The sequence below is a fragment of the Dromiciops gliroides genome, chromosome 5 (genome assembly GCF_019393635.1).
Source record: "Dromiciops gliroides isolate mDroGli1 chromosome 5, mDroGli1.pri, whole genome shotgun sequence".
NCBI lineage: Eukaryota > Metazoa > Chordata > Mammalia > Microbiotheria > Microbiotheriidae > Dromiciops > Dromiciops gliroides.
The window spans coordinates 206,037,058-206,050,013 of record NC_057865.1 but is presented as its reverse complement, the minus strand read 5'-3'; the positions used below and the strand labels follow the sequence as shown (position 1 = coordinate 206,050,013).

Here is a 12,956-nt window from a genome sequence, read left to right as displayed (position 1 = left end):
GCTTTAGATGTAGGGGCCCTGAGGTTGTTATCCTCTTCTGAGGGTGCACCTCGATCTTTGTTGCTTAAGAAACTTTCTATAGTTCTCAACTTTCTTTGCTTCCTCATCTTGCAGTTTTTAAGTTGACTTTTAGTTCTCTCTTACAGTGGGGCCCTACTTCTAAGCTATACTGTCCCAAGCTCCAGAGGGTCCTAGGTGTTTTGATTTGAGGGAGGGCAGGTTTTTCCTTTCACCTCATCTGTTCTCTGGTCTAGAGGTAACCTCAAGCCAACTTTCTAGCTAACCAGCTAGTAGAGTGCTGTGGTGGTTTTCAGCTTGGAAGAGCCTGCACCCCTCTTCCACATTGGCCTCCCACTGCTCAAGATTTCTTCCTGGTCCCCTGCTGGGGTGGGATATCTGAACTCCTCTTGAGGTCCCACAGATACCCCTGGGCCAGGTGTGCAGCTCTCTCACCTGACGGTAAGCTTAGTTCTAGAATTAGTTGGTACTGCAGCTGATTCAGAGGCTGGGGATAAATTCCTCTTGCGCAGCATGTTTGGGGTCTGTGTTGGCAAGTTCGGGGGGGGGGGGGTTTGGATTCTGCTCACAGCCCAGTATGGCCCCCTTTAATCTGGAAAATAATCTCAGCATCTTTTTGTGGGTTTTGCCGCTCTAGGGCTTGTTTTATTGCTGTTTTGGGGGTCGAGGGTCACACAACTCTATTTATTTATTTATTTATTTATTTATTTTTGCGTGGGGCAATGGGGGTAAGTGACTTGCCCAGGGTCACACAGCTAGTAAGTGTCAAGTTTCTGAGGTCAGATTTGAACTCAGGTCCTCTTGAATCCAGGGCTGGTGCTTCTATCCATCATGCCACCTATCACATTGCTTCTTAAACTTTTTACAGTCATGACCTCTTTTTGCCTGAGAAATTTTCATGCAACCCCCAGGGTATGTAGGTATATAAAATAGGTATATATAACCTTTTACTATTGGTAAATATTAGTGACCCTCTCCCCCACCCTCCCAATTCAGTTTCTCCAAATGGGCTTTCAGCCAACAGTTTAAGAAGCTAGATTTTAACCAGATGGTTTTGATGACTGTTGCTATATAATGTACTTTCAGGTCTAGAAGGGCCCTGCTCCCCTCATCTCCACCTATGTTCATCATTTTCCTTGATATTCTAAATCTTTGGGGTTTTTTTGCCCCAATGAATTTTATTTTCATTTTGACTAGGGCTTATCACTCATTCCTTTCTTATTCTCTGAATGTCCCCCTCCCCACCTTATGAACCTTCCCATGTTGCTATGTAGTCCCACAAGAAATACCGATTCATTTGTAGGCAGAATATCCCTAGGTTCTATCCATAATGCCTCCTGTCTGGGTTTTCTTCTTTTTTTCTTTTTTTTTTTTTTGCCAGGCAATGAGGGTTAAGTGATTTGCCCAGGGTTCCTGTCTGGGTTTTCATTGTTACCTCTGCTAGATTTCAGGGATAGCTAGGTGACACAGTGGAGAGAGCATTGGCCCTTGAGTTGAGAGGACCTGAGTTCAAATCTCACATCAACTACTTAGTAGCTGTGTTACTCTAGGTGAGTCCATTAACCTCAGTTTCCTTAAACATCAAGGGCCATCTCCCATCATCCTGTTTTATATCTTGCCACTGGATTCAGAGTTTTCCGCTCCACGAAAGGTAGCTCATAATTTTGCAAGACAGCCTTTCTTCATGAGGTGCTATGGCTGTGTGGCTCTAAAGACTGGAATGCTCCGTGGCGCTTGAAAGGAGACTAAACCTTTGTCAGAACCTTGGGTCTTTTAATGTATCTCCTCTTCAGGTAGAATGGGTAGTATGTGAGGCTGCTGAGCGACCTCAGATTTAGTGAGCATCAGTTCAAAGGTTTTTATGTTTGTTTTTTTAACCTTCTTTTGGATTTTTGGTTTCCTAAGCAATGGAGTCAATTGAAGATACTCTATCTTTGGTGTATAATTTCTGATTTGGAGAGATTTGAGAGGTCAGTCATCAGAGAGGAGCAATTAGGTGACACAGTAGATAGAGGCTGGGCCGTTAGTAAGAAAGACTCATCTTTGTGAGCTCAAATCTGGCCTTAAACTTACTATAGTTGTGTGACCCTGGGCAAGTCACTTAACCATGCTTGCTTCAGTTTCTGTAAAATGATCTGGAGAAGGACTGGAGAAAGAAATCACCACATCAGGTCATAAAGAGTCAAACTTAAATGAACAACAAAAAACAGTAAATGTGTAGTTCCCCATCTTGTTGCTTGCAAGACCTAGCTTTAAATTATGTCTTATTGTTTGAATTTTTATATAAACATGTATGTATGTATATATTTGTGTTTATATATAATTTGTAAATTTATAATCATTTTATAATGAAATGAATTTTGCTTGAGGCAAATTCAGTATGGAAAGGTTTTTAGTTAGTATTTCTATAATACGTCAGTCAAAAATAATTTCCTAATTAGTCTTCTATAATGAGTACTTTCCAATCACGTGCTCTGTAGTCCATCCAAATAAGTGTGTAAACAAAGACAAGCCACTTAACCTTTCTGAGCCTCAAAATTGGCTTTATTTATTATAAATCTGAATCACCCAATTTTCTGAATGTTCTAAAACCCAAAAAAGTAAAATATGTATAATAGCGTTTTGTAAATCTTTTTGCTATAAATAAAGTCAGTATTATTATTTTTACTACATAATAGTTATTTTGCTACTTTTAAAAATCTGTATCTATCTTTTTAATCTCTGAGCATTACTCATGGTAGGTAATTAATATGTTTGCTAACTAAAGAGTTTGTTTTGAAATAAATTTAAGAAATAAAATGCAAATTAATTTGCTAGCTTTTTAAAACAAAGTTTCAGTAGTTAGTAATTAATGATAGTATCTAACATAATGCTTTCTTCAAGTTTCCACTTTATGACTATCTAACAATATAGATCATACCACCTTCACTTTTGAATTTTTAATTTCACTTGTGCTTTTAATTATGGAAACTTTAAGGATTTTTTTTTTTTACGAGGCAATGGGGCTTACGTGACTTGCCCAGGGTCACACAGCTAGTAAATATTAAGTGTCTGAGGCCAGATTTGAACTTAGGTCCTCCAGAATACAGGGCTAGTGCTTTTATCCACTGTGCCACCTAGCTGCCCTGTGCTTCCCCATTTCTTGTACTGATTTTCTTAAATGTCTACTGATAGGCAAGATAGAATGGGTTTAGATTTGCAATGAGAAGTATTTAGGTTGATATCTAGAAAGGAATTCTTGACCTTAAGAACATATGTTATTTGTAGAATCAGTCTAATCAAAAACGACTATTTACTTATTGGAAAGACTTTGGGAAACGAAATAGCAATCATGAACTGAGATGGCTACAAATACTCATCTTTACCACTTTTGGATGTCGCTGAGATTTTCCAGTTTGTTATAAGATTTGGTGTGTATGTATGTACACACACACACACACACACACACACACACACACACACACACACAAATATAGCCTCTCAGATCAGTGTCATTTATTCATCTTTGCTCTAACTGCAAAGTTAACACCTTTTAGCACCAAGTTCCTTGTTGTAAACATTATTCTCATGTCTCAGAAGCACAAATGAGGATTTAAGTAATATAGAGAGACAGATTGATACCTTTCATATATCAGAGGTAAAGTAGTTGTTCTTGATTGTAGTCCTTTGTTTTTGAAGAGGACCAGTGAGGTAGTGTATGAATTGGATTTAAGTGAGGCAGAATTGCACAAAGCCATCAGCTTCATTCTTTCTTATCAAAGTCCAGTGTCAAGACAAAAGTCAGGATGACTGGATGCAGTGAATGATCTTAGATTTCTGAACAAGCTCTAAGAGCTCCACAGACCTACTTCAGCTGCTTTCATGGCTGCTAGAACAAATTGTTCTTATCCATTCATTCTGCTGGGGGAAATCTTCACTTGCTTGGGGTAGACATCCTCCTAATTCACCCACAGGTTTGAGGCCTCTCTGTTACCCTCAGCCTGATTTAGTCTATTTGTAGAGACATATAGCTTATCCCCATTACATATAGTGCTTGCTTTGGGTTTTAGGTGAATACTACTTATCATTTTAAGGCAATTTCCATTTATTCCTATGTTCTCTAGTGGTTTTTTTGTTTTTTGGGGTTTTTTTGGTGAGGCAGTTGGGGTTATGTGACTTGCCTAGGGTCACACAGCTAGTAAGTGTTAAGTGTCTGAGGCCGGATTTGAACTCAGCACCTCCTGACTCCAGGGCTGGTGCTCTATCCACTGCGCCACCTAGCTGCCCTTCTCTAGTGTTTGTTAAATGCATTTTATTTTATTTTTTTAACAGGGCAATGAGGATTAAGTGACTTGCCCAGGGTCACACAGCTAGTGTCAAGTGTCTGAGGCTGAATTTGAACTCAGGTACTCCTGAATCCAAGGCCAGTGCTTTATCCACTGCGCCATCTAGCTGCCCCTTCTCTAGTGTTTTTATTTATTTATTTATTTACTTATTCATTCATTCATTCATTCATTTATTTATGCAGGCAATGGGGGTTAAGTGACTTGCCCAGGGTCACACAGCTAGTAAGTGTCAAGTGTCTGAGGCCGCATTTGAACTCAGGTACTCCTGAATTCAGGGCTGGTGCTTTAACCACTGCGCCATCTAGCTGCCCCTTCTCTAGTGCTTTTAAAAGGAATGAGTGCTATATTTTGTCAAAAGGTTTTTCTGCATCTATTGAGATAATCACATGCTTGTGGTTAGTTTTGTTATTGATGTGGTTGATTATGTTGATAGTTTTCCTAATAATGAACCAGCCCTCCATGCCTGCTATAAACCTCACCTGGTCACAGTGTATTATCCTGGTGATAAATTGCTATTATCTCTTTGCTAATATTTTATTTAAAAATATTTGCATCAATATTCATTAGGGAAATTGGTCTATAATTTTCTTTTGCTATTTTGGCTCCTCTGGGTTTAGATATGAAGACCATATTTCTGTCATCAAAGGAATTTGGTAGAACTTCACTTATTTTTCTAAATAAATTATATATTAATGGAATAAATTGTTCTTTAAATGTTTGGTAGAATTCACTTGTAAACCCATCTGGCCCTGGAGATTTTTTCTTAGGAAATTCATTGATGGCTTGTTTAATTTCTTTTTCTGTAATGAGGCTATTCACGTCTTTTATTTCCTCTTCTCTTAATCTGGGCAATTTATGTTTTTTAAAAAAAATATCTATTTCCTTTAGATTTTTTAATTTATTGGCAAACAGTTGGGCAAAACAGCTCCTAATTATTGTTTTAATTTCCACTTCATTGGTGGTGAAATCACACCCTCCCCCCTTTTTTTTTGGAGGGGTAATGAGGGTTAAGTGACTTGCGCAGGGTCACGGAGCTAGTAAGTGTCTGAAGTTGGATTTGAACTCAGGTCCTCCTGAATTCAGGGCTGGTGCTTTATCCACTGCGCCACCTAGCTGCCCTGTTTAACTCCATCTTAGAAAAAGAAATTGAGCAAACCATTAATGAATTCCTTAAGGAAAAAATCTCAGGGACTGATAGATTCACAAGTGAATTCTACCTAAGATTTAAATGACAATTAAATCTAATATACTATATAAGCTATTTGGAAGAATAGGTTAAATAGTAATCCTACCAAATTCATTTACTGACACAAATGCAATGCTAAACCAGGAATAGCCAAAACAGAGAAAGAAAACTATAGACCAATTTCCCTAATGAATATTGATGCAAAAATTTAAAATAAAACACTAACAAGGAGATTACAGTAATATATCACAAGAATCATACAAAGCCCACTGGATAGGATTTGTCCCAAGAATGTAGAGCTTGTTCTTTATTAGGTAGACTATCAACACAATTGACCACATCAATAAAAATTCAACAGAAATCAGATGATTATCTCAGTAGATGTAGAGGGGGAAAAAAAAACAACTTTTGACAAAATACAACAGCCATTGCTATTAAAAATTGTATGGATGCTTTTTGTTACCATTCAAATTCCACTTTTCACAAAATTCTTTTTCTAGAACCCCAAATGATATACCTTAGTTTATAGGTTTCATCTTAGGGTAAAATTCTGAACAGAATAGAAAAAAGCCAAATGCGGTCCATTTGGCAGCATTAGGATCTCTTTCCTTTAAAAGCTGGTCTTTTAATCTTTTCTTTCCCTGACATACCATTCCTTTATCAGCTTTTAGCATTTCATCAAAAATGGACTTCTTTTGAACATTTCTTTAAAAATTCTCGAGTTGACAGGAACTTAAGGATTTTTAAAATGTTCTTCATGAAGTGTTTTTCTAAAAAGGCATAAGCAGACATTTTGCCTTTTGGTTTATTTGGGTCAACTTTAGAGGTCTCTAGTATGTTGTTTGCTTGTCTCAGTATTATTGTTGTTCTAAAGCCCATAATAAAACTTCCCTATATTTGGCATATTGGCAGCTAACTATTCCCCATTTCATCTTATCAGTAGGTACAAAAGCAGTATCTCCATCCTCCTGACTTGTGGTTTCAATAATTGTTAATGTGCTAAAGACCATCAGTTGTGATGGTGATATCCTGGAATACGTTTATGCTCTCTAGAAATTGCATAAACAGCAGACCGGAGAAATATGTTTCTTAACAGCAGTGGGGAAAGACTCACCCATATGGTGAACACAGTTCTAAACCAAAATTTTTATACAGAAAATTTCAGGTCAATCTATTCAGTGGGTCATTGGTTATAGTTTAATAATAGACCAAAACAGTTGGTAAAATTTATGTGAAATTTATATTTCCTTATTTAAGATTTTGTATCTGTGCATTTTGATCTGTTGATGCATTACATATTTAAAATATACATAACCAGGGGGTGGCTAGGTGGTGCAGCGGATAAAGCACCGGCCCTGGAGTCAGGAGTACCTGAGTTCAAATCTGGTCTCAGACACTTAACACTTACTAGCTGTGTAACCCTGGGCAAGTCACTTAACCCCAATTGCCTCACTAAAATATATATATATACATACACATAACCATAAAATGTATCAATTTTTATATACACGGTGGCATCTTTACTCTTTTTTCCTTCTTACCTCATTGTTTAAAAACTTTGGGGAATAGAGTTGTTTTTTAATTGATTTCCCTATTTGACATTTTTATGCCAGAGTTTTTTCTTCTTGTGATATAGAAAGCATTAGTTCTTTTTGATGGGAAGAACAGAAACTATGGGAAAGGAACTAAATGAATTTAAATGCTAGAAATGTCCAAAATCTTAACTGTTTCTTTTTCCATTTCAGTTATTTAGAAAAGTACGAGAAAGTTCATCACTTTGGGGAGGATGATGATGAGGTACCGCCAGGCAATCCAAAGCCTCAACTTCCTATTGGTGCAATTCCATCTTCCTATAATTACCAGCAACACAGTGTGTCAGGTAAACAACATCCGCAAGAAAAATGTTATAGCAGCATAAACAGTGCATTAGTACATTTTGCATAAAGATTTTTAGGTACATGTAATCTTCTAGATATATAACTGTATGTATGAAGAAAGTTCTATTTAAAATAATATTTCTTTTATCATATAATTTCTTTGAAGTATGCTAATAGTAATGGGCTTAGTGGAATTTTATAATAATAGTTTATATTACTATAGTACTTTACAGTATAACATTTCATTTGATCCTCAAAACTACCCTATGAGCTAATACAACTACTTTTTAGATGAGGAAACTGAGGCAGAAAAAAATTTTTTTCTTGCGCAAGGCCATATAGGAAGTGGCAGAACAGGGATTCCAAACTCGGTTTTCTAATTGCATATTATCATTTCATTGTATTGATGCTACCTTTCAAATGTATGTATGAATGCCATATCAAAGTTAATCTCCTTCTTTTCTTTGGGCAGTTCTGGGAGTTAAGTAATATGCCTTCCTCTAATCCTTGAGTTATTTATGCTCACAGAACTTTCATTATACTATCCTTAGTTATTTCCTTCTTGAAACTAAGATTTATCAAGGATCAGTTCTCCTACTGCTATTCCCCTTTACAGAAAGCATGGTTTGCCTGCTTATAATAGGGCAAATTGGTTGGCCTTTTCTTTCTCTGTCACTTTTTTTTTCCTTTATAGTTGTTTGTTTTACCTGGATTTCCTTTCTTCTACATGCTAGATACTAGTCTGTGCTTTACTGAGCAGTTTTTGATTGTGCTCTTACTACCTCACAATCCTTTTTCCTTGGGGAAACATTAAGAAAAATTGTCTCATTTAATGCTTCTTTAATACCTCTTCAGACAAAGTACATTCACTTAACTTTGTCTCTTCAGCGTTTGATGGGGTAGATGGGAAAAGGATTTAATATACAAAGAATTATTATGGGGGGGGGCATCAGAGAGAATGTTTTTTGACCTAATTCTTGAGTCTTAGCTTTCCCCTCTAATGGCCCCAAAATCAGATCACGGGATCACAGGGTGGGAAAGAAATAACAAATTAGTAAACTAGTAGTGTCTGCTGTGGGCTTATTGGGAGGTATATAAGAGAGTTTTTGAGGAATTGGGTCTTGAATAAACCTCAAGCAGAAGCATTTCACAGTATTCTGTTATCTAGTTTTCAAATTTCTTTTTTTTGTAAAACAATGCTAGTATTATCATAATATTTTTTCCCCTCAGTATTTACTTGGAAATGTATGTAATGTCAGCTGTTTTATAGGTTAAGTAAAAGCTTTTGTAGGCTAAAGGAATATAACCATTGCTTATGACATTTTAATGAGTCAATAAGCATTTTCTAAATTCAAAATAGCCAACTTTGTAACAACATTTTAGAACAAAATGTTGGAATCATTGTAGTTGGGAATTGCCTATGTGTTGGAATATCTTTCTATCTTTATAGAAACCGTGGAATGAAATTTGATGTAAAGTGGGTTTGCTTGGATACCACCCTTATATTTTATTTTAAATCCTGAACTATCCAAAAAAACCCCAAACTTTGTTTCTCCTGTCTTACCTCCAGTGTATTCAAATGAATGTACCATTTTCTCTATTTCTATATTTTCATAAGATTTGTTGATTTCTTCGATGTAAGTTTCCCCTTTGCTGGTTTCATCGGTTTCTAGGTTATTTTTTCTCTCTACCCTCCTCTCCCATACTTTACGTAATTTACTAATGATACAGAATTGATACAGAAAATGATCAAAATGCCATAGAATGATATATGTCTCAACTAAATACATAAGGGAACATATTCTTGGAATCATAAGTTCAGAAGCTTTTGAACGTTTTGTTTCTGTCAACATCCTTCAAGAAACTGGGACCAGAATTAAGAGTTGCAGGCTGTGGGCTTAGTATGACTCAAAAATTACAACATAAAACTGGATAGAAAGCTAAGCTCACTTAATTTTATTGATCAGTATTTTTAGGAGGTAGAATAGAGTGAGTGGAACTAAAGAAAACGAATTGTTTTTGATGTAATGAAGAATGGATAATTGGGAAAGACTACAAAGTAGCTACTACCCCTTAATAACTATAGAAATCTGAATTTAGGACACCAAGACATTATTTGTAAAAGTTGTTTTGAGTATATATTATCCGCAGAGAAGATACATTATCTTTGGTAAGTTACTTTTATACTAGAAAAGTATGCTTTAGCTAACCATATGTGGAAGTCACTTACTTAGGATATCTATACTCTTTTCCCCTAGTTCTAGGACAGACCAGTCTCCTGGATGAGAAAGTACAGCCAGAAAGCCGGTTTTCTGCTTAGAATTTGAATGGGGGCTAGATTTAAGTCTCATCCTCTGGGTTCCCTCAGCTCTCACCCTTTTCCTGCCTGTTTGAGATGAAAGTTTCTGCCTTGTGTCTGTAGACCCTAGTCTTAACCCATTCCCCAGTTTGCTGCTCTTTTCCCAGGCCTTTTGAGCAGCAAGATGGAGGATTTTCTTTTGGGGGGGTTAGAGGCAGTAAGAGTTAGTAGAGTTGTCTTCATGAGACTTGGGTTGTAGTAAGATAAAGATTTATCTTTAAGGACATCAGAGAGAGACTGGCTTGGGAGCTTTGTTTACTCATTTTGAAACTTGTCAAATACACTAATTTTCCCTTAACATCAATGAGCTTTGAAATTCTCTGGTAAGGTAGAAGATAGACTACCACTATTTGGTATAACTTTGAACCTTGACTCCATTCACTATCATTCCCTTTAGAAACCCTTAAGTGTTCCTATCTGTGCCCCACACCTCCAACAAATACTGAAGTTATAGCTTGTTTTTCTTTCAAGTTCTTTTTTTCAGAGGAACCAATTATCCTTCCAGTTATTTTGATTATTGTCATTTGACACAGTGTCCTAGATTTTCAGGATGTTGGCACCACCACTAATCTTTTACATATTATAAAGATGCCTATTATTTCTCATATTCCTGTATTTCATGTTCAAATATTTACTAGCCTTTCTCAGGTTTAATATGAACATTCCTTTATTTAAATGTATTAAGTGCCTAGATTGAGCAAAGTACTATTCTAAGCACTGGGGGAGATGCAAAGTTAATTTAAATATTGGTCCTTGCTGTCATTGAATTTACAGTCTGGTGGAGTTAAAAGACCAAGCAGAGACAACTATAATACACAAAATTGCATTATGTCTTAGGCATAGTAAAGTCAACGGGGTTTGGGGAAGATCATTACTGATGGAGCAAAGGTTGGAGGAAAATACTGTTTGAGTTGGGCTTTTAAAGGATGAATCGGAATTGATGGAGCATAGAGGAGGAAGGGAGAGTGCATTCTTGTTATAAGGAAACAATGTCGGCAAAGGCACCAAAATGGCAAATTGTACGTCACATTCATTGGATATAATAATACAGTTTTACTGGACTACAGAGTATACAGAACAGATCATTATGGAAAGTATTGAATGCCGACGAAGGAGTTATCCATTTCCTTGGCAAACTATAGATTTTTGAACTCAAAAAAGTTACTTAAGAAAAGGAAGAGTACCCTGACAATGGAATGAGGGATGGATTAGAGTACAGCATATAGAGATGTTCCTATCAGAACATATATTACTAAGTAAGGTGGTGGTGATGATGGTGATGGTGATGCCTTTTAATAGACTGGTTTCAGTGGGACTACAAAGGAAGGTACTGATGTAATAAATGATGTGGTCGAAACCAGTAGGACTTTGTCTCTGGAGATGAGTGGTCAGGAAGAGTCAAAGACAATTCCATGGAAGTTTTAAAAGCTGTGCAGGTGCGGGAGAGATAAGCAGTTTGATTGTAGACATCTTGAATATGAAATGCTAATGAGACATCTAGATGATGTGCTTTTAGGCAGTTGCTCATATGTGCTTAGAGACATGTTAGAGTTGGAAAAGATTTAGGGGTCATGTGCATAAAGGTTTTGAATACACAGAGGTGAGTGAGATTGCCAAAGGGGAAAAGCCTAGAATGGAACTTTAGGGCATATTCATCTTAAGAAAAGACAGTTATATGCTAGTGTAGGAGCACCTAGAGAAGTAGAATGAGAACTAGGGAAGTATGTCTCAGAAGCCAAATGAGGAAAGTAGTTTGGTAGTTGAAGAGGTGAGGGAAAAATTAAAGGTTCAAAATAAAGCAGAGAGATGACAGTTGGAGAGCCTACAAGAGATGAGAGAGGAATGAGATGATGGGAGTAGAAACTTTGAACTTAGTGAAGAGTAGGGATTGATAGCTCTCTTTTGTGATTTGAAGAGGCAGAGAGGGCAACTGATTATGCTGAGTTTTGAGGAATAGAAGAAAGGAGCTGAGAGAGCTTATGTCATGGCATCAATCTCTACATGTTATATTCAGCTTTCACATTCAAGCAAAATTGAAGAAAAGCCATCTCTAATGGTTGTGTCCTTTATGAAGAACTATCTAGTCTTGGCCCAATATAGTACAAAAAGAGCAACCAAAATCTCTTCTCTTGAACGCTTGTAATTCTAGAGGACAGAAGTAGGACTAATAGGTAGAGGGAAAAAGGAAGGCTGCTTTAGTTCAATATAAAGAACAATTTCTAATACACTACCCAAGTGTTCAGAGGTTGGGTGAAGTCTTATTGGATATTGGACAAAATTACCTTTAAAGTTCCTTTCAACACTATGGTTATTCTAGATTTCTTTTGTCATTGCATCAACGGACAGCTATACAAGTTGAGACATCTGTGTAGTCTCAAAAGTATTCAAGACCAGAAATGAGGAAATTAATATTACAAAATCCAAACTGGAACACTGGGGATAGGAATAGAAGGGGCGAAGGGAGGGTTCCCATGATTATTAGAGAGATCATCCAAAGAGACTTCTGTTTATTGCTTACATTACACATAGACCTTTGTTAATCTCTCTTCTGAACCTTTTCCTCTTCACCATGGCTTCTAAAACATTCTCATACATTTAAGTGGTTAATTTATCTGGATCTTCTCTGTCTATATAAAACTTCTTTCCATAGAAACTTCAGTGAAAAAAGTACGGTAATGGCAAATGAAGAGTGTGCTAGCAGAGTCTCCAGCAATAGGAAATGAATAGCTAAATTGATCCCAGAGCACAAGTCTCAGAGTTCAAATTAGCCATCCTGACAGACTATGGGTAGCAAGGTGATAGTTTTCTATTTTGGTGCCTTTGCTTACATTGTTTCCTTATATCTTCTCTTTGTAGAAGGTCCCATTGGCCCAAGTTACTACATGTAGTTATTCAGACAAAGTGAGCAAGGGGATTTAAAATAAACATAGGATATAACAGTAGAATCTACTAGTCTCATTAGCCAAGGACCTTATATGATTTAGACTCATGGGTCTTGTGATGAACAAAAGAAAGGATTAGATTTTTTTTAATCTCTAAAACTCCAAAAAGTAAGAATTAAGTGTACGAAGTAGAATGAGTTTAGTAGTCTGTATAGAAAGAAGGAGGTGATTTTACATCAGAGAAGACTAATCTGTAACTACCTCACTCAGTACTTCCTCACTACCAGCATGCTAATGACCCCTGGGCTT

General features: G+C 36.7%; 1 protein-coding gene across 1 annotated transcript in view; it reads left to right on the top strand.

The window, feature by feature from the left end:
- Window positions 1–12,956, top strand: part of ARID2 (AT-rich interaction domain 2) — a 192,624-nt gene that overhangs the window by 86,565 nt on the left and 93,103 nt on the right. The window contains 1 exon segment of the mRNA XM_043968863.1: window positions 7,275–7,408. Coding sequence (XP_043824798.1) covers window positions 7,275–7,408 — 134 coding nt within the window.